General features: G+C 39.5%; 1 protein-coding gene across 18 annotated transcripts in view; it reads left to right on the top strand.

Annotated features, from left to right (window-relative positions):
- Positions 1-23247, top strand: part of ikzf1 (IKAROS family zinc finger 1 (Ikaros)) — an 82243-nt gene that overhangs the window by 19481 nt on the left and 39515 nt on the right. For all 18 annotated transcript variants that reach the window (XM_039736449.1, XM_039736450.1, XM_039736448.1 and 15 more), the window contains exon 3: positions 7910-8029. In XM_039736449.1, coding sequence (XP_039592383.1) covers positions 7910-8029 — 120 coding nt within the window. The remainder of the gene's footprint in view (positions 1-7909; positions 8030-23247) is intronic.

The raw sequence follows: 23247 nt of genomic DNA, 5'->3' as shown, positions 1-23247 counted from the left end.
ATGGTGGTCATGAAGGGATGGACATGGTCAGAAACAATGCTCAGGTAGCCCGTGGCATTTAAACGATGCCCAATTGGCACTAAGGGGCCTAAAGTGTGCCAAGAAAACATCCCCCACACCATTACACCACCAGCCTGCACAGTGGTAACAAGGCATGATGGATCCATGTTCTCATTCTGTTTACGTCAAATTCTGACTCTACCATTTGAATGTCTCAACAGAAATCGAGACTCATCAGACCAGGCAACATTTTTCCAGTCTTCAACTGTCCAATTTGGTGAGCTCGTGCAAATTGTAGCCTCTTTTTCCTATTTGTAGTGGAGATGAGTGGTACCCGGTGGGGTCTTCTGCTGTTGTAGCCCATCCGCCTCAAGGTTGTGCGTGTTGTGGCTTCACAAATGCTTTGCTGCATACCTCGGTTGTAACGAGTGGTTATTTCAGTCAAAGTTGCTCTTCTATCAGCTTGAATCAGTCGGCCCATTCTCCTCTGACCTTTAGCATCAACAAGGCATTTTCGCCCACAGGACTGCCGCATACTGGATGTTTTGCCCTTTTCACACCATTCTTTGTAAACCCTAGAAATGGTTGTGCGTGAAAATCCCAGGAACTGAGCAGATTGTGAAATACTCAGACCGGCCCGTCTGGCACCAACAACCATGCCATCCTCAAAATTGCTTAAACCTCCTTTCTTTCCCATTCTGACATTCAGTTTGGAGTTCAGGAGATTGTCTTGACCAGGACCACACCCCTAAATGCATTGAAGCAACTGCCATGTGATTGGTTGATTAGATAATTGCATTAATGAGAAATTGAACAGGTGTTTCTAATAATCCTTTAGGTGAGTGTATAAGTAATGAAAACAACCCACCAATGGACATATGCAAATACACACAACCTCTCAAAAAAAGCAGATTTAGTGAGGCCATATAACCTTAGAATGCTAAGAATGTAACTATAATATATAGAAAAGCAAAATACAAAGGCACAGGGACCCTAGCCTGCTTCACCACCATTCTGTATGCTTTTTCTCGTTCAATACTATGTAATTCAATAACTCGTTTTAGTTAATTTACAAGGTTTATTCATCCATTTGTCTTCTAGGCTAGCTTTTTCCAGTACCGGGGGTCAGGGGACTGAAACCTACCCCAGCAACATCATGTGAAATTCAGGAATCAATTCTGGACATGAACAGCCTTTTATTTTTGATCAGTTGTTATTTAAATATTTCCAATAGAGTAAATTATGTATAATTGTAGAGAAGGTTTATAACAGAACCCATGAACTGACGATGACCACCCCATCTCCCCCCTCCAAAAGCACTGAACTAACAAAAGAATCAAAGAGCAGCAAGCATCCAAGATTTGAAAGTCAAACGCAAAACAAAAATTACATTTTTTTATATGCTACTTACCCCATGTAGTCTGTATTGATGGCTGAGAAAAAAAATTTGAATCTCATGATTTCATAAAGAACGGAGTGAAAAAAGTTTCTGATAGTATAGAAGTCTATGGTGAACAATGTTGGACAACAGCAAACAATAAGAAAATAGTGTTGTGTTCCTCATGTTGCCTAATTCACATGTCAAGTCATCCAGTTGTATGCTCACAACATCCCAGACACATCTGTTTTGAGCATACTATTGTTAAATTAATAACTTCTGGAAAGTGCTTTTGTGAACTAAAATGGAATGCGCCACTACACATTACTATTGCAGCCAGCAAGGACATTTGCAGTTTACTATTAAATTAATGCACTATGGGGGATATGCTTCAGACTACAGGGAAGATTGTGCTGTTAGTTCCTAGAGCACAGCAAGTAAAACAGACAAAGACAGGAGACGTAACTAAATCAGGAATGAATAGCCTTGACCTTTCTATTACCCACTTCCCCAAACAAGACCAAAACAAAACCAAAACAGGTCCATGTTCAAATGCCATCATGGCATATGCTCTAGCCCTTTTTGACCTTTAATTGGAGTAGGTGGGTGTTAGAATGTTGTGTTTTTATCGGGTGGCATGGTAGTGCAGTGGTTATTGCTTCATATTTCCTGGGCAATTCTCCCATGCCTAGACACTGTCTGTGTGGGGTCTGCATGGCTTTTCTCTTGCATCCCAAAAGATGTGCCAGTTGGGTCTAAATTGGTCCGAGTATGACTATAGGTGTGTGTGTGGTACCCTGTCTAGGAATGTTTTCTTCCATACCCCTAGTGCTACCAGGATAAGATCTGGGGTTCTTGAGACCTTTAATCAGACTAGGAGGGCTGTAGAATTTTATGTTTACTGATATATACAGTACAGTTTGTGTGTATGCATACTGTTTATATGTACAATACTTGTAGAGTGCTTTGGGATGGTGTTCAATTAGAAATTTGATGTATAAAGTTATGGATTTGTTCTTTACAATGGTGATAGGTATGCTAAATTCAGCTGTTAAAATACACTCATCCACATTAAATTTTAGGGTGAATTGGCACAGTAGCACAATGGTTAGCACTGCCACTTCAGCCTCCAAAGTTCAAGTCCTACACCCCAGGATGTTGTCTATAGGCTGTGTGACAGATAGGGGGCGCTGTCGTCCCCTTGAACCCTCGGACCAGATGCCAGACACCAGATAAAAGTCCAAAAGTTAACTTTATTATAATAAATATGTGCACAAAACACCCTCCACTCCACAATACTCATATAATAATCAATAATCACTAACAATAACCAATCCTCCACTCTCCCAGACGCATTGTCCCCTGCCATCCGACTCAGCTCGCCCATCTGGGATTTCCCAGAGTCCTTTATAGTCCAGGACCCGGAAGTGCTTCTGATCCCTCAGGTCATGTGATTACCCAGCACTTCCAGGTCAGGTGAAAACTCCTTTTCTTCGTCAGCCCGAAAGCACTTTATTTCTTCTGTCCATGTGACTGGGATGTACTTTCGGGCTGTATGAAAAACAAACGTCACTGTGCCTCACTGCAGCGTCCCCTGGTGGCCCTGACGTTATTTATTTATTTATAAAGCAACTGCTTTATCACTGCTATCATACTGGGTTAAAAGCCAGAGAGTAAAAATGTGTTTTTAAAAAGGATTTAAAGGCAGCTAGCGAAGGAGCCTGCCTAACGTGCAACGGAAAAATTGTTCCAGAGTTTTGGAGCTGGTTATGTGTAGGGCTGTGTATTAAAACTCCATAGTCCATGATGCCCTGCTGGAATTTGGGGCATCTCCACGTTGCAGGGAGGGCTCCATCTGGCAGCTTGGTGGTCTTGGCCGGGATAAACTGCCAGCCATAGTCCACAACTGTTTGCATGTTCTCCACATGTCTGTGTGTGTGTTTCCTCGGGGCACTTTGTTTTTTCTTCATCATTGCAAAACACATGCATGTTAGAGTAACTATGACCATGCATGAGTGGGCACTACAATGGCCTGGTGCCCAGCACTCTGCCTTGCACCTTGTACTGCAGTGATAGGCTCTGGTTCCCTGTAAACCTAAACTGAATTAAGTGGGATTGAGAATGTGATGTTTATGTAAATTTGGGATGGCCACAATTTCACTCATCTTATACAGTCCTTTACTTTTTACTATTCAACTAATGACTGAGACATAAGAGGGGCAAAGGTGGGACAAGATGACAGAGCTTATGCTGGTTGACCTGCTTCTGTTATGCCCTTGGGCATCCCGTTCTGTTAGCTGTGGTAGAGTTCTAAATCCCAAGAGAGGAAAAGCTGTGCACTCAGTGTGTAGTAAAGAATACCATGGACTCCTAGGCCAACACCAATCTTGAGCCTGAGAAGAAAGTCAACACACTGTCCTCTCCTAGGCACTACTGCTGAAATTCTTCTCATGAACAGGTTATTCTTTACATTGATACAGGAATAATACATAAACAATAAAATAATAATTTAAATGGTATATACAGTATATCGTATGCATTAAAAAGACCTGAATACCAAAATTGGTCACTGTCTGCTTTTCAGTTGAACGTCAAATAGTTTCCTAAAATTAAAAATGTGATCCATTCTGTCCAGAGGGATGGTGTAATATAGCAATTGGGAGCTTTTTGCAGCAATGCAAGTTGCTTCGCTTTCACTTAACACCTTCACTCTTTTTCCAAGCCTGTTTCTGTGAAATATATACATATGACAGCATGCATAGTTACGGGAACTTTGAAACTTCATTGGGAATGAAAACTGAGATGTTAACCACAGAGACTCTAAACACTGGTCCAGAACTCACTTTTCTGCTTTAACTCAGAGTGTATGTAACTGTGAAGAAAAAACATAAGGGCTGACATACGTTCAGCCAAACGATTTCCGGAACATCATCAGAAAGTCAAACCGAGATGACTATCTACAGCACTTCAACAAGCGCCTTTCTTCCTGTCAAAGCGTGCTTCTCAGACTGAAAATAAAAAAAGCAAATACGTGATGTGTGATGGCTTATAGCGACACTTTGGCCCCTTTGCCTGGATTGGAGCGGGCTGCTGTTTCTCATTTTTAGCAGCTTACCTCACCTCACCTAGTTACTCTGGACACACTTGTACAAGAAGTGACAAGTATGGCTGTAAAGTGAGAATGATCTGAGCGCAATGAATGACAGAAGTGTTCTGATAAAAAATGTACGTGGGCTTAGAATTCTGTATGGATGTATGGTGTGACTGTTAGGTGGGAGAAGAGAATGCACTGAAAAAATAATGACAAGAACAGGCCATTTAGCCCATCATCCAGTTATGGGCCAAAAGAGTTGAAATCCATATTGCAAATCACATAGAGAAATGTGCCAACATAAGCCATAAGAACACATCAGATTCATAGCAGCACATAACACTTATCAGCATCTAAAATTCTGCAAGAGGGATAAAACACCATGGAAAAGTCAAACCTCCCATTAATACTCAGCTGGGTTCACAGCAAAGGCAGCAGCACTTATTACTGAACCACTGTGTCACTCTTTTTCCAAGTCACTCCTACTAACTAAAGCTCCCAGTTTACTCAGTACCCCTCCTTCTAAATGATACTTTGCTCAATCACTATGCATTTTGCTATGCAGTTCCTAGACCCTTACTTGAAATCTAATCTTTAAAATATGATCACATTTGTCAATGTACAAAATATTTCTTTCATTTTGGCTTTCCTCCTTTTGACAATGTGTTGCAAAATATTTGCTATGTAGTATGACAGGGTGGTGCACTGGTTAACTCTGCTGGTTCACAGACCATACTTTACATCCTAGCCAACTCAATGTCTGGATGGAGTTAACATATTATCTTTGTATTTATGTGGGGTTGCTCTAGGTAGTCACTTTTCTTTATAAATCCAGTTTAAGATTATTGTTGAATCTAAGAAGTAGGATTTCAGCGTGCAGTGTGCAGATGAGTGCAAAACTGGCTCGAACACAGGGATCAGAGGGTCATGGTGCGGGAAACCTTATCAGAATTGGGTGGTGTTAAGGGTGGTGTTCCTCAGAGGTCAGTGCTTGGGTCACTGCTATGTCGTATATATAAAAATGATTTGGATAGGAATATAAGTAACAAGATGGTTAAGTTTGCAGATGATACGAAGCTACAAGGACTGGTAGATAATCTAGAATCCATTGAATCCTTACAGAGGGACTTAGAGAGCATAGAGGCTTGTGACAGAGGAAATTGTTTGCAAGTAAATGTAAAGTATTATATGTGGGAAGGAAAAATATTAAGGTTGAATTCACAATGGGAGGTCTGAAAATTTAAAAGTACAACATATGAGAAGGATTTAGGAGTCGCAGTGGACTTGTAGCTATCAACTTCAAGCCAGTGTCTAGAAGCCATTAAGAAGTCAAATTGAGGCCATGCTAAAGCTTTATAATGTACTGGTTATAACCTCATCTGGAGCTCATCTGGAGTACTGAGTACAGTTCTGGTCTTCAGGCTACACAAAAAGACATAACAGCGCTAGAAAAGGTCCCGTGAAGTGCGACTTGGCTCATTCCATGTATACAGGAGATGATTAATAGAGCTGAGCCTTTTTAGTTTAAGCTAAAGAAGAGTAAGAGGTGACATGATTGAAGTGTTTAAAATTATGAAAGAAATTACCACAGTGGATCAGGACTGTTACTTTCCAATCTGTTCAACAAAAACACAGGGGCACAGTTGGAAACTTGTTAAGGATAAATATCACACAAACATTAGGAAGTTTTTCCTTACAGAAAGAACCATAGACACATGGAATAAGCTACCAAGTAGTGTGGTAGACAACAATACTTTAAGGACTTTCTAAACCTAGACTTGATGTTATTTTGGACAAATGACTGGCAAGCTTTATTGGGCTGTATGGCCTGTTCTCGTCTAAATTATTCTAACGTTCTAAATTGACTTCATGTGAATTAGTATGTGTGTGTGCTTCCTGCAGTAGACTGGCACACCATCCATGGTTTGATTTCGGCCTTGTGCCATATCCTACCAGGATAGTTACACATAACCCTGTACTGCAGTAACAGCAATCTGACAGTGAATGACATAATCTATTTAACTACCGAGTTTAGTGGAATATTTACATTATTAATTTAGATTTTTATCATTTCTTATATTATATAGTTTAAATTATTTTTTAAATCTCATATGTTTATTGGGTTCCATGAAAAACAAATAGAAATAATAAAAACACTGTCTTCATTCATATAATCTATCTATCTATCTATCTATCTATCTATCTATCTATCTATCTATCTATCTATCTATCTATCTATCTATCTATCTATCGTAGAAACCAAGTATGGTTAATGAGCACATTAAAGTTTTCATACATTTACAATGACTTTAAAAGGTATTCAACCTGTTTTCATATATTATTGTTATATACCATTTAATCACTGCAAATTTAATTTGTGTCTTTGGACTTTGATCAACAGGAAAAAGAATGCAGTATGGTCTAAATGAATTACAACTCTAAAAAAATTATTGATTGCATAACTATTTAAGTCAGTATTTAGTAGATGGGCCTTTGCCAGCCATGACAGCCTTAAGTCTGTGTGGACAGGTCTCTCTCTTTCAGCTTCCTACCTCTGGCCACTGCACGTTTTCCTCGTTCTTTGTTGCAGAACTGCTCAAGCTCTTTCAGGTTGCATGGGGATTGTGAGTGAGCAGCTTTTTTCAGGTCCAGCCACATGTTTCTCATTTGGATTGAGATCTGGACTCTCTATGACATTAACATTGCTATTTTTTTAGCCATTCCTGTGTAGCTTTGGCTTTATGCTTTGGAGTCATTGTCTTCAAGTTTCTTGTCGACTCCATCAAATTTCCTCCAAGGATTTCCCAGCGTTTTGCTGCATTCATTATACCTTCACAAGCTTTCCAGAGCTAGCTGCAGAGAAGTATCCCCACAGCATGGTGTATTTTTGATGCTCTGTTTTTGGCATGCACCAAATATGCCATTTAATCTGATAGCTAAAAAGCTCCGTTTTGGTCTCATCAAACCATAGAACCTTCTTCCATCTGATGTCAGAATCCCTCATTTGCCTTCTGACAAACTCTAGCTGTGATGTCATGTATGTTTTTTTTTCTAAGAGTGGCTTTCTCTTTGCCACTTTCCAATAAAGTTGCAACTGGTGAAGCCCCCAGGCATCAGTTGCTCCAACCTCAACCATCACAGCTTTGACTCCTTCAGTGTTCTCATAGGTCTCTTGGTGTCTTTCCTCACTCACTAGTCTACTTCTTGCATGATTACTCAATTTTTGTGGATGGCCTGCTCTAGGCAGATTTACAGCTGGGCCATACTCTTCCCATTACTTCAAGATTTGATTTAACTGGACTTCAAAGGATATTTAGTAACTTGGATATTTTTAAATATCCACCCCTGACATGCTTTTCTGTCATGTTTTCACAGAGTTGCTTGGAGTGATTTTTTTTAACTAAGTTGGATGTTGTTTGACAATTTGTATCTTTTGACAGGACGTGAGAGTCCATCTGTGAATGATATCCCTGAGGAGAATGATGAGCCCATGCCTGTACCTGAAGATCTCTCTGCCACTGCAGGACAGCAGCACGCCCCAAAAAATGACAAAGTTTTGGGTGAGTATCTTTGTTCTTCATAGCCACATGAGTATTAGGCCAATGTATAATGCATATCTTACATTTTAAAAACTGAAACAACCTGGTGTGCTGGATCAAAGCGCATTCTTTCAGTACTGGTCTTTTGTAACTCCTAATTAGATCACGGCAGATCATAAAGATATTTTTATTTGAAGTAAGAAACATCTTTGTGAGATAAAGAGGTAGTCCAGGCAGATTACTGTAGAATTATCTATATTTGATCCTTCTACAAGGTGCCCCATGAAACAAATAAAATCTGATTGTGAAATTTCATTAAAAAAATGAAGAAAGCTAAAATTAGATAGTTACCCTCATATTTGCTGGTAGTTACTGCATAGAGTATGCTTGAAGTCAAACTAAAACCAAAAATCAACTCATAATAAATAAAGATGAAGAGGTGAAGTCTAAGCATTAGGGTTTTGTAGTGGTTTACCTCAAGTCACAGCTCCAGCCTTCTGATATTAGGTCTCAGATTCTTTGTCATTTTTGCCTAAAAAGATATGTTATCTGAAGACCATGTCCATATGCACATATAAGCAAAACACACCAGCTCCACTGTGCCTCCGGGATATCATATCAAGGCAGAACTCTACTGCACAAGTAAAGCATGAGAGGACTTCTCTTCCTCCTCCAAGAGGTCACAGCAAAAGATAACTGATGCCTTTCTGGAACAGCTGAGAGCAGACTGTGCATAAGCTACCAGTGACTACATGCAGGTTGAGGCAGCTAAGAGCTTCCCTACTCAGAGAATTGTCCTGTTTCATCCATTGGCTGCTGCTCTGGCATGGAAATACCCAAAAATCCTAGTTTACAAGTACACATCATTTAGGTCATGTTATATAAAACCATCTCCCTTTAGTTTCTTTTCTACTTCAGGAGTTAGTATGAGATAAAAAAAAAAAGATCTTAAAAAAGATCTGAATGATCTTAATATCATCTTCATGTTTGATTTTGATGAAGTTCTAATTAAAAAGGCAAAATTTTGACTGGGGGCAGAAATGTTCATTTTTGTAATACACTTTGACTAATGGACAGCATAGTGATGCAATGGCAAGTGCAGCTGCTCCACACCTCCAGAGTTCTGGGTTTGACTCCCTGCCCTGTCACACCTTCAGTGCTGAATTTTCTGTGTCAATGTGGCTTTTTCTCTCCCTAAGTCTGGCTTAACTCCCACAAAACACTTGTTAGTTGAATTTGGGACTCTGAGCTGGCCCAACATGAGTGAGTGTGCCCTGTGATGCACTGGCAGGGTTGGCTCCAGGCTTTGTGACCCAGAACTGATTTTGAAACAGACTCTTGGGTTGTACTGGGAATTCTGACCAATACACTACATAGTGGAGGTTGAGTTAAATAGAAATATTCTTAATTTTAGCTTCTGCTCTCTGTAGTATGCATTGGTATGAAAATGGATATATACTTAAATCAGAAGAAATGGGGTCAATACTGAAATCATCTTCAAGTCTAAGCCAGTTTCTGTTCCATTTAAAGAATACCTTAACCAGCATCTATTTCTGTAACATACATATGGTTTTATGGATGTAACCTGGATACTCTAATGCCAGTCTTTGAATATTAGACATCAAGTGGCAGTTTAGGGACATATGGTGAGAGTGGCCTTTTATATTAGCATGGCTCTTTAGGGTTGAAGTCCTTGTTTAGGTTTTAGAGACCAGCTTGCACTGCTGCAGAAGTGACGCCATCTCCACTTCTGAGATATATATAGGTGTGTAAGTGTGCATAAATCTAAAGCTCAAATTCATTATGATACATTCCATACTGCTGTTTTTGTTTTGTGGGTCAGCACCCGGCAGCAAATAAAATTTTAAAGTGATAAGAGGTTGCGACACAATCCTAATCAAATGATTTGAGCGTATCATTGTGGCATTCTGAAGCACAACCTGTTCAGACAGATAAACTGCTCATGCCTGCCCCTGTTTTAGCTTCATCCCACTCTGTCACTAGTTCCTCTTCTCGGGCTTTATTGCTTGTTCTTCTTTGACAGTTTTAAACTTGTAGCAACCTAAAATGTTATTGGAGGATTTGATCAATGGATGAAGTTTACAGTAATTACAAGTTTCCAGAAATGATTTTGATTGGATTATTTTTTTAGTGTATTGGTGAGTGGATGGATGGATGGATCGCTGGATGGCTACAAAATGTTTAGCAATGTAGCTTTTGAGATGACGGTCTTGGATGCATTGGATGCTTATTAAAATATGCTGCCATGTGTTGATTATCTATGGAATTCCAAATGCCTTTCAGCAGAAGATTCAATCTTTTTTCGTTCATCTTTTTATGGATTGAAGGTCTTGAAGGTCTATGGTCCAACAACAGTTTTAGATAATTGTTATTCATGGCCCAATCTGTTGGTGTGTATGACAGAACTGTTCTAACATTCACCTCTGGTGTAAAAGAGTACGGATAGGCATGGACTACAAACACATTTTATCACAATATTACATAACCTTCTTAAACCTACTTAATCCAACTCAGGCTACATGGGGCCATTACATATTTCAGCAACATCGAGTACAAGACTGGAACCAACTCAATGAAAGGGCCCACTCATCCATGTACCCACAATCACATGAGCCCAATTTAAAATCACCAGTTAGCCTAACACACACACTTTTGGGATGTAGAAGGGAATCCAGGGTACCTGGTGAATAAAAAAAGATAAAAACATGGAGAGAATGTGCCAGCTCCACATGGGCAGTAGCCAAGCTAGCCCCAATCTCAGCCAACATTCATTATGTTTTATCAAAAAAGTTCAAGCCTCTGTCTTATTAAAGAATAACTGGATTGGGTGAATAGAAGAGGACAATTCTGTTCTATAACAAAGAAAGAGGGTTTGATTTGGAAAACAACACCCTGGAAATGTAAAAGTGGGTCTCTGAACTGCATGTAACTGTGCACTGATGCCGAACATGTGCTACGAATCTAAAGTGTTCTTCACCCTGTACTTCAGAATGGCTACACCAGAATTAGTAGATCTAGTAAAAAAGACTAGTGGAATAGTGAGTAGGCCAGGCTAGAAGTCCACCTCTCGCCTAAACATCTTTATCCATTAATGTTAACAATAGCTGAAATGTCAATAACAAATGGCTCCAATTACAGATATTTGTAATCTTGATCTGATGCTGGGCGTCTGCTATGTGGTGTAAAATGCAAAAGCCCACGTGGCTGCATATGTCTTGTTTGCAGTCCAAATCCACACATTTATCACTACCCATAGGAATCACTACAGAAAACTGCTATAGTAGGTGTCAGAAACTTGAAATGATGAGGCCTTGCAAAGTTGACTCACATCTGACTAAAATGTTCAAAGTAATCTTTACAGGGGAAAAAATTCATTTCATTAACACATACGTAACTCAGAAGGAGATACCTACTTAACTGCCTACTCAATTAAATGGGAAAGACCCACCCACAGATTTCTTTTCTTTTAAAAAGAAAATCTCACGCTGCTACCTAAATTGGAGTAATGAAATTCCCATGTGCTGAAGTACCAACTTGTGAAAAGTAAAAAAAGAAATGAAGTCCAAGTGTGACGTGACGGAATGGAGATTATGAGACCTACTCCCTCCCTGCCGTACCACTGACCCTGCCAGTCTTAACAACAAAATTGATTGATGACTTACATGTATCTCTACCCAGCAATAGCTATTACATGAGATATTGGAAACACAATTGCCTAGCATATAAATGATGGTGCAAGCAGCGCAGTGTAGTAGCTTGGACATCTGACTCAAAACTGCAAAGCTGTCTGTTCCATTCACGTTGCCAGTTTACTGTTTAAGCCAAAGCAAGTTGTCTAATCCAGGGGTTTCCAAACTCGGTCCTGGGGATGCACTGTGGCTGCAGGTTTTTGTTTCAACCACATTCACAATTAGAGATAATAACTGATAATAATTCAAATCATTAATTCGCTGGTCCTTTTTCTCTTCTTTCATTCTGCATTCAGAAAGGCACATCAATATGAATTTTATATTTATATGACATTTACAAATATTTCTGTTTTTGATTTATATTTAAATATTGCTATAAATATTTACTTATTTTGCCCTTTTTCTGTGTAGTTTGTTCACTTCATTGTATGTCAAGTACAAGAGACACCTGAGCAAACAACACTAATAATAATAATCTTCACATTTATATAGTGCTCCTCTGGCTACTGAAAGTGCTTTAGACAGAGGGGATCCACTTCAACCACCACCAATGTGTAGCATCCACCTGGATGATGCGATGACCGCCATTATTGTGCCATTTCACTCACCACACATTAGCTATTAGGTGGTGAAAGGGTGAGAGAGATAGACAGTTAGAGACAGGGGATGATTAGGCGGCCATGATGGATATGGTCATGATAGTCAATTTAGCCAGGATATCAGGATACATCCTGCTCATTTTGAAAGATGCCCAGGGATCTTTACAGACCACACAGAGCACCATTTGTACAACACAGTGTCCCCATCACTGAACTGGGGCATTGGGATGCATGCACAGACCACAGGATAAGCGCCCCCTGCTGGCCTCACCCACACCTCTTCCAGCAGCAACCTCAGCTTTTCCTAGATGGTCTCCCATTCAAGTACCTAAACATGCTTAGCTTCAGGTGGATGACCTGTTCAGAAGTGCATGTGCTGTGATGAAAAGCTGGAACTACTTGAGCGTCAGACCCACTAATTAGTAAATAATAATTAGAACAGCTAGAAAAGCAAAATGAAAATCAGGATGAACATAAATAATAAATAATCAAGCAAAAAAAAAAAAAACCTGCATTATCATCATATAACTGCTTAGTACATTTGAATAAAAACCTTTCAAACACAGTTTTGTAATTTCTACATTGAACCCAAAATGCACAAACTGAAATAACCGCTCTCTTTATTAGGCTAGGAGTCCAGTTAAAAAGAGTAGCTGGTTGGAGCAAAAGCCTGCAATCAGAGTGGGTCCCCAGGACTAAGTTTGGGAACTACTCCTGTAACCAACCTATTACTAAAAAAAAAAGAAAAAAGGATAGAGGCAGCTGTGAAATATACAATAGTGATAACCTCTCCAGCCTCTAACAGGCACCCATTGTACTTTTAACCGCTTGCCAGTATCCCCTCCCACCCATAATAATTCCCTCCCCTTCTTACCAGTAATCTCACCCACTCATAACCATCAGCCTATTTCACCCTTAACCCTAACCACTAAACCGACTGACATCTTAACCAATATTTCTGCCCACCCATAATTAGAAATTTGTGACACCACTTTTATTAACCCTTATTGTTCCATTAAAGACTGGTTCATTCACAGGATAGAAAAATCCCTGCTAGTTTAAAAAAAAATCCTTTAGGTAGTCACAATCTAATATTTCACACCTCATGTAATGGATGCGTACACTGTGTATTGTATGTAAAAAGTCAAATATGCCGGACAACAGTATTTTAACAATTATTATTAATTGTAGCCTCACATCAGGTACTGTCAAACATACGTATAGATACTCTTATTACATATATAAGCTAATCATTTTTAAAAGGTTAGGCTCATTACAAAATACTGTGCTATGACTTCTAGCTGCCCTTCAATGTAACTAAGTGTTAGGGCACACAGATATAGTTTATGGCTTTGACTGATCAGAGGAGCTCTCTCTGCTACCATCCATAAGCAAAGAGGAAAAAAGTTCCTTATCTGCAATGCTCTGCCCATTATGACATCCATTGTGTCAGCTAGATACCAGGTATCTCCTTTCACTGGCCACATGCCTTTTTTCTTCCTCCATACCAACCAAGTATAAAATAATACTAATAATAATTAATCGGAATTTTTGTTCAAGTGTATGGCTTTCTCTTTGCCATGTCTGTCCACAATTTAGGCTGAGGTCGTCCATATGGTGGCATGATATCTACATCTACATGCTGTATATCAGATGATGTATACATACATTATATGAGAGCATCTTATCCATGAGCCCAGTGAATCACCTCCTTGTACTGGTGTTGTATTAAACAGACCACTGCTTTAATGCTTACACTCAGTTTTATTTTTCGTGTTCACATGGAGGACTGATTCTGTACATAACAGTTTAGGGCATTTGTGCAGAAAATGCTCTTTAACACATTTTTTTTTTAATCCACAACTTTGGGTACTCTGGTTTTCCTCCCTCACCTCAAGGTTGTGCAGGTTTAATCTCATGATTGGTGACTAAAGGTCCTCACGTGGGTGACTGGTGTGTGTGTATGTGTGTAAGTTTATCCTGTCCTCTCAATCCTAACTGGGACAAAGTGGATAGTTTCAGTGAATAAATGGAACCCACCCATGGACTAAATGGACACTCGTACACATAGTGAGACTAGGCTAATATAAAGTAACCGACTGAAAGATATTTTATGAAAACAAATAGAAGGAAGGTGAACATATTGCAAAAAGAACCCAAGCCCAGGCACTCCTGAGACACAATCATGCAAATGCATCCTTCATGTCACCTCATTTTCCATCTGCTTTTTCTGGTAAGGATCATAGTAGCGAAATTTTGAGTAGGACACAGCCAACTTTTTCCAGCTGCTCTTGGGGAATTTCCAGATATAGTCAAGATATTTCATCCCACCTCTGTGTCCTGAGTCATCTTTTAGTGAACAATGACTGGTACACCTTTCATTATAGGTCCACTGGACCTGGACTACTGTAACTCTCTGCTGGCAGGAGTACCTGCATGTGTCACCAAGCTGGTGCAGATGATAATAAACACAATGGCACATCTGATGTTCAACCAGCCAAGGAGAGCACATGTCACTCCTCTTTTCAGATCATTACATTGGCTCCCTGTAAGGTCAAATCCTTGAGTAGAGTAGTCAATGGGTCAGCACCTATATACCTGATATTTGTGAGGTCGTATGCTCCTTCTCGACCACTCAGGTCTGCTGATGAACAGCGTCTGGTGATGCCACAGCCACATCTACATGGTATCAAATCTGAATCCAGAATTTTTTTAATGACTAGCTCCTAGCTGGTGGAATGAGCTGCCCACCTCTGTTCGGAATTCTGACTCCTTCAATGTGTCTGAGAAGTGTTTGAAGACTCTCTTGTTTGGTGAATTTCTGTCTAACAGATAATAGCTGTTAGGTTTTTGTAACCCAGAAATTGTAACTAATTGTGTTGTGTTTTGAGATCTTCACGTATTGTGATTCATTTTGCAACCTTGTTCTGTAACACTTGTTCTGAAACAGACCACCAGACTGATGCTTACTCAATTATGTCAACCTCTTTTTTAAATTGCTATGGATAAAAGTGTCTGTTATGCAAATACATGTAAAAGTAATGTAAATGGAGGGGCTCAATGAACATCACAACATCATGGCTAATATGATGTTAACTATCTCTTCCCAGTGACATAGGGTAGGGTGATTGGCCATAGGCCCAGCCAATCGGTTCATTGTATATGAAATTTTCTGTTAAATTGTATAATTGATTGGGTATTTGTTTTATCTTTCCTTTGGTTTCAAAGTGGTATGTCAAATCCCATTGGTTTTCTGAGTTTTCAATAAATAAATGAGGCGATGTTATGGTGTATGTGTAACCTGAGTGGTAGTAGACATTAGACAGTTAACAGAACGTTAAGTTGCTTCATTGAGTATTTTTGACAAACACTAAGAGATAGTTTCTTATTCTGAGAGATTATTTCTGACTGGCAAAACAGACTGAAATATCAAGGTTTTTCAAAAAGACTTGTTTAGATGAAGACGAACACCCGGACACACATTATGCGACAGTGTGCGGCTGAAAAAATGACTGAAGTCCAATTGTGGCTTCATCTGAGGAAACTCTGGCTTTAGCTGCCCCAAAAGACAAGTATGTGACAGAACTACCAAAAGATTTGTCAACCATTGATGAACCAACCACTCAAACTAATATGCAATTCTATAATAACGGGAATGGCTTGATGTTTCTCTGTATGAACAGGTGTATTTTTTTGAAAAAGTGCCCTTATATATCCTACTAAAAAGCAGAACACCCATTTTTTTCAAAGGCCCCCCCTAAAATCTATTCCTGGTTATGTCCCTGGCTCTTCCTGATCCAGAAAAGCAACCCTTCTACCGTGAGGTTCTCCTGCCTTGCCAGTCTGCTCACTTTTCTTATTTTGACCATTTCTCCCAGTAATGTTGTTCTTTAAGTTCACCGCCAGGGCTTGAGACCACAGATGAGGGTGAGGATGTAGGCTGACTGGTAAAACCCTGAACTGTAAAACTTATCAATGAACACTTTGCCAGATATTCTGATCTCACAAGTCACCCTGGATAAAGCTGTCAGTCAAGTATGTAATTATAAGTAAAAAAGTTAATTGTATGCTTCATCCAAGGATTTGGCTTCCTCTTCACCACCTCTTTTTGGTATAGTGTCCACAACAACTGTTTCAACACTGTCTTGTTTGTTAATTTCATGATAACAAAAAATTAAAAAAAGTTACATGGGTGTGCCCGTTTTCCGCATGTAACGATGAGCTGGATGAAGTCAATAAAAATAGTAAGCACTAAACTTTTCCACAACTGCTAGGCTGAGGAGCACGGTACTGCTTTGATGGTAGGATTAAATGAGAAAACCAATATAGGAGCACGTAACCGCCCGAGCAGTATCTAGGAACTTGCATCTAAGCCTGATGTGGCTAAAAGTAGCGCTGAGCTCCTGCAAACTGAAGCAAGGCCGCTAAAGTTTGCGGTTATGGCTAAGGTGTAAATATGGGGAGTTTGTGTGCGCATGCGCGAACCTCACTACAATGTGTGCATAGGTATTTAACATGAACGTGAACGCGCCTGCATTGGTCCTGTGTTTATATCCCGCCAGCCGAGCAACAGCTATGCTGATTTAATCAACTGCTTGAAGGAAGTTAACATTTTATCTCAGCGTTCGATCTCTGCTGCTCTGATAAACCCCAAATGATTCTCGCAGGGGGAGGGGTAGCTGAAGGGGAGTTAAAATTATCTCGCAGAATCTGCAGCGGCAACATCTCAGAAGTGCACGGCTCTGTGAGGCGCGAGGTTTTGCAGAAGGGTCTCTACTGCGGTAGAAATGAGTAGCGGTGGAAAGGGGAGGCGTGGAGGGGGATGTACATTTTTAACTGTTTTCTAGCCACCGATTTAAGCCATTTATAAAGTGGTTGATGTTATAGACTTCAGAATCACGCGAGTTCAGTTGTGCGATGGCCATTTTGGCCGCGAGTTTCCTTTTCTGTTAATGTAAAGACCCGTATCTGCGGCGGAAAACTAAAGAAGTAACGGAAAAGATGGAAGATCCAGTACGTGACGCTACAGTCGATTTTATATTGCAATGGTTTTATTTCTTTAATTCTATGTTCGTGCAGTTAAAGGCTACAGAAGGCGCCTAAATACTTTTTGACCAAGCGGTTGTGTAAACTGTCATTGCGCTTTGTGTGAACGTTGCGATATAAATTTTAGATTGGTCCAACCGTCTGTTAACTGTCTTGCTTTCTTTGCAAAGTACTTTGTGGTGAACACGCCGTGAGAAGCTAACTATAAAATGAATTGAACCGTCTGCCTCGGACTGCCTTTGTAAAGCTGGTAATAACGGCATTCAGTTTTAAAAGTGCTATAGAAATTGAAGATCGCTAGTTTGTGCCTTACGAAGAACTGCTGATGGTTTCTGCCGCCCTCCAGCTGCTGCTTGGATTGACACTGGTCCTGCGACACTAAAAGTGACTGAGGTAGTTAAAAAATGGGCGGCTCTGACTGCTTTGGGAGAAGGCTTTTGATATGGACAGCACACAATATAGGTGAATTGAAGTGTCATGTTTGCTTTGTCAGAAGTTTAGAAATGGTGCTCTATGCAAAAGGTAAAATGAAATAAAAAAAGAACTCACTTTTACTGTCCGTTTCTTTTTTAAACTAATTAAAGGTGCCAAATTTCAAAAAGGATAGAACTCGGTGATATGATAGCGCTCACTGGCGGTGTTAAATAAGGGGCGCTGATCTGACAAGCACTCCTTCTCTAAAGCACACTAGCGGTGGTGATCAGAATTAAGGAAAAAATAGTAGGTATTGTTTTCTATCTAGGAAGTAGCAGATATGGTTGATGATTGGATAGACAATATACAGTGTCATTCATTGATTTTTAATTAGAGTGGCACAGTGCTTAACAATAGTGTCTCACAGCTCTAAGGACCTGTCAGCCGGTTTTCATCTTGTACTCCAGTTTAGTCCCACATACCAAAATTGTACATATAGTAGTAGGTTTATTGGTGACTCTGTATTAGCCAGACACAAGTCACAGAAGGTGGTGTGGACAGGAGTGGGCATATTCTGAGACCCTCGAGGAAAGGTTTCTGTCATGTGCTCCATTCTTAAGCCATTCCTGTGTATCTATAGCATTATCCTTTGAATCATTGTCTTCCTGATAAAGCAATCTTCTCCCAAGGTGCAGTTTTCTTGCAGACTGCCTTGCGTCGTCCTCTACAATTTCCCTGCATTTGGTTACATTCATTTTACCTTGAAATGCCTTCCAGGGCCTACTTCAGAGAAGCATCTACACAGTGGGGATGGTGTGTTTTTGAGAAGTACATGTAGTATGTCAAACAAAGACAAAAACCTCAATTTTGGTCTCATCAGAACCTTCTCCCAGCTGACGTCAGTCTCCTAGGTGAATCCTTTCTTGTCTCCATCCCAACTTGTGGTTTTCGATTACCTTTTTATGGAGTTGCTTGAAGTGTTCTTTTGTCTTCATCATGTAGGTCAGGCCACAAGACTGACTCACCAAAAGTTGAACCTTTCCGATACAGGGACATTTATACTATAATCAACTGAAATCCCGGCAAGTGATCTCCATTTAACTAATTATGTGAAATTTAAAGCCAGTTTAGCTGAACCAGTGATTGTTTAGGTGTGTCATATTAAATTTACATTTGCAATTAATTTAGATCTCTTTGAGACAGTTTGTTTTCACTTTGACATTAAAGTGTCTTTTTCAGCTGGTCATTGTCAAAAAAGCTAAATTAAATTTACTGTGGTTTAATGATAGATAGATAGATAGATAGATAGATAGATAGATAGATAGATAGATAGATAGATAGATAGATAGATAGATAGATAGAAGTAACCTTATGTGCCCCATGGAGAAACTAAAATTGTATGTTGTATAACAATAAAATATGAACACATCCAGGGGGGTGAATACTTTTTAGAGACACTGTATATACACTCCTCTACTGTAGACTCTCTTTATTATATATTTTTGTATTTTCTACTAACCATTGCCACCTTCTACATCAGCTGAAATTTGAACAAAAATGGAAAGGCACTGTATTTTCATTTGCTAATCTCTTGATAGCAGTACACTATATGAAAGATACTGCGTAAAATCAAAATTTAAGCATTAAATCTTTACACTGACCATAGTACCCTTCGCAATGAACACTGCTCTCTAGTATATTTAGATGTTAAGGCATTCAAAGCAAATCCTCAATGCAAGCAGACAATCCATTCATCTAAGTCACACCACAAGCTAGGAGTGGGATTTTAACTAGAGAGGTCCATGCTGCCTCCTGAAACAGAACAGGATACACTTCATAATGCTTCCAACATCAGATCTTCCCAAACGAGGGTGAGGTGATGGTAGAGCTTGTTACTTAAATTAACATCACACCCGTTAAATGCAGCCAAATTAAACAGCCCTACAAAATTCATAAAAGCAAAACTGCCAAGTGAATTCTGAAAATTAGTGATACAGTTTGTTGTCTGCTATACAAGGGGCACCTCAGCTTTCAGTGCCCTTCCTGGAGATGGGCTGAAGTCTGAAGATCTTTTTGCTTGATCACTTTCATTTGAGAAGAGCTTAATTTTGGGAGATAGATGGTCCCGGCAAGCACCTTGCAAATTATCCTCTGAAAGGGCTTGACCCTCCCTTCCTGCAGCACCCAGGCTGCCTTCCGTGGTCTGGTGTGGCCATCATGACTAATGCCCTGGCTGTTGTATGTTCAAAGAACATGTCATCTTAATGGCCATTTTAGATAGCATTCATTGCTCTCAGCAATTCCAAGTGTACTTTATTTTATATACAGTGCCTACCTATAATGTAAAAGCAACATATGTAATGTATGTAACCACTGGACAGGGAATAAAATGCAGTATATTAGTTCTGGTGCTATTCAGGGTATTGCTACTGTAATTGTGAGTAACTTGGGAATTGACTACTATATTAGAAATATGTTAAATGTATCATTACTTGTAGAATGTTAGCTGAAGACTACACTTTGGGTATATAGTTCTTTCTGGTCCTCTGAGTATATGCAGAAGGTGAACGTATATTGCCTTTGTCTCCACAAAACTTGTTTTGACTTTCACTTAAAATGTAATACAAGAATGGCCATATGTCTCTACCAGTATTTTAGGATGTTCTATTCAGAAATAATGGTAATTTCACAAATATCTACAGCTGTGTGCTACTGGTAATTGGGGTCTACACTTCACCTACAGGGGACATGTGGATCACAAGCACAATGCTGCCCAGGGCCTCCCAGATCTCTATCCCAAAATTTTGTTTCAACTTTCCAACCAAACATATCTCTGAATGGCTACACATTGCTATTAGTACATAATGAGTTATTCCTCTAGGAATTCTAAGCTATTTGGGAATTCATTGACTTAGGGTGTGTCTATTATACTCCGCTTCGAAAGTGACCTTTTAATCAAAGGTCGGGAAATATCTTTCCCAGCTGGTGTGGTTGCCCACCCTGCTGTTCCCTTGAAGTTATCTTTGCAGCCAATAATCCCTCTGCCCGATAAGCACTCCCTTAAAACTTTAGGCACAGTCCATTTGTAATCTGCATTTTGCAAAGAGTTCTGTGGCTATTCCAGAAAACACCACAAACTGACCACATTTCTTATTGCTGTCTTTTTGTCACCTGAAAAATAGAATCTGGTGCTAGCATGTGATTGTAAATATTTAAGAGTGTCCAGAGGCATGCATTGATGTCAGTGTATTCCCTGGAGTAGACCCCACCCCACTCAGAGTGGGTGACTTACCACTAGGTTGACAAGCAACTGCATCTCTAACAGTGCAGTGTTGCAGTACAATCCATGTAGCTGTTTTGGTGAACCTGCTCATTAGGCTTTCATTGATAACATGTTTTACTTCTTAGAGCTACATTTCAGACTTTTCCACACTGTTGTCCATCTACCTCAGGAATACCCAGTGTTGGTCCTGGAGGGCCGCAGTGGGTGTAGGTTTTTGTTCCACCCCTGTTTCTTAATGAGAGTTCAATTATTGCTAATGAAGCACTTATTGCTGAAGTGACATACTGATGCTTCATTTTAGTGATCTCGCTTGTTAAGGTTCCCCACCCTTAATTGCTTATTTCAGTCTTAAACAGCTGCATTCACTGTTTTTAATGGCTCCATATTAGCAATAAGATGCAAATGATAAAGGAGCCAGCAGTTCTCCATCTAACTTGTTACCATTTACACCCACGTCGATTCATCAGGCACTATTTAGTTTAACAAAACACTTAAAAAAAATGTGACAGTGTGAAAATGATCTGTTTTACGCTTCAAATCATTTCGATAATATCCTTGGATTGGAAAAAATCTATGATATAAGAACCTAACATTGCAGACTAACAAGCCAAAAAATGAAATAAGGTGTGAGACCTGCAAGGATTGGTTTCTAATTAAGCAATTGGGCTGGAACAAAAACCTGCAGCTACTGTGGCCCTCCAGGCCCATCCCTGATCTAGTTAGTTGCTGGTCTTCCACTTCAGCTTTTTTTAGATGCTAAAATCTTCTCAAATGAGCACTACATTTTCAAGACATGGTTGAAATACCAAAGTTGGTGCTTGACGAGAAGTGTTTTTAGATAGTAAAAAAGTTCACTATAATCAGTGATAGAAGTGGAAAAAAAGAACTGTTGGCACAGTACGTTATTTCAGGTTATTCACAAAACTTTGGGCTTCAAGATGGATATGTTTTAGGCTTCATACATATGAAAGGTAGGTAGATGAGAGATTCCCAAGAGATAGCAGCATGTAACATTACAGTAATGAGAGGTTGTAAGAAGTGTTGGTACTGAATACTGTACTGGTGAGTTCTGAGTATGGGAAATCCCCAGTACTCCAAACAGCAAAACATAGAAGTGCCCACTTCAAGGACTTACTATAACAAAAACACACTAATTGGTCCATTAGATTTTTTTCTCAGCAAATAAAAAAAGTTATGACAAAGACAAATAAAAACATATTTGGCAGTTGAGACCCTTACGGGGCATGAACATGAAAATTCATGCAGTGTATAATGCTATATAAGAGAACTGTTGGGAAGTCCTATAAGATTTATGGCTCCAGGTCATGTAGTCCAAGAAGGTATTTGGATGAAGTGTTCTTCTTGGGTGGTTCTTCTGTATAGGTGGGTTTGGACACCAAAGCAGAGGAGTAAGTAGACTCCCCTCTTTTTTTTTCTTCTGCATTTTCTGGGCCATCCTTTAGAATCTAACAGGGTAGGTGAAACAAGGTACATTAATAAGCTTTTTACCAATATGAGTCAACTGACTCATGGCCTCAGGTTTACATATGTAGTCTTAACTTATGCAAGAGCCTTGCACCAAACTACTTAATCCATTTCATTCCTCTTCAATACTTTGTAGAAGTCTCTTTTCAAGTGTTCAAGTGGAATTGCTTTTGGCTTTCAGTATATTAACAAACTGACATTGTAGACAATGTGATGAGGTCACACTTATTTCTATTATTTCATCCTGTGAGGCAAATTTGTGCCATAAAAAGTACTCACATATTTGCAATTTCTCTGCATTTTTCACATTGAATTTTGTTTGATGTTTTTTAGTAGTATATAGAGGAGAGTCCAAATGTTTTGCACATATTTCATTTGTCTGTCGTACAAGGTATTCAAACATGTAATGGTAATTTGTTAAATAGTTAGAACTCTAGCCAATTAAAAAGGCAATTACAGTCAACAGCTTCACTGCATTAATGATTTGGACAAATTTCTACCAGCCTACGCCAATGTAATTCTGACTAACTTTAGCCATCAACACCATACTGTAGCTATCAGAACAACGGTTTTAGATGTCACAGTGAAAAGCTGTGGATGTGTATCAGTCTGGAAAGAATTAGACAGCCATTATAAAGCTCTGGAACTGCAATAAACAACAGAATCCAAACAAAAAGCATTTGGCACAACAGCCATTTTTTC

The sequence above is a fragment of the Polypterus senegalus genome, chromosome 15 (genome assembly GCF_016835505.1).
Source record: "Polypterus senegalus isolate Bchr_013 chromosome 15, ASM1683550v1, whole genome shotgun sequence".
NCBI lineage: Eukaryota > Metazoa > Chordata > Cladistia > Polypteriformes > Polypteridae > Polypterus > Polypterus senegalus.
This window is presented reverse-complemented; position numbering and strand designations above follow the sequence as displayed.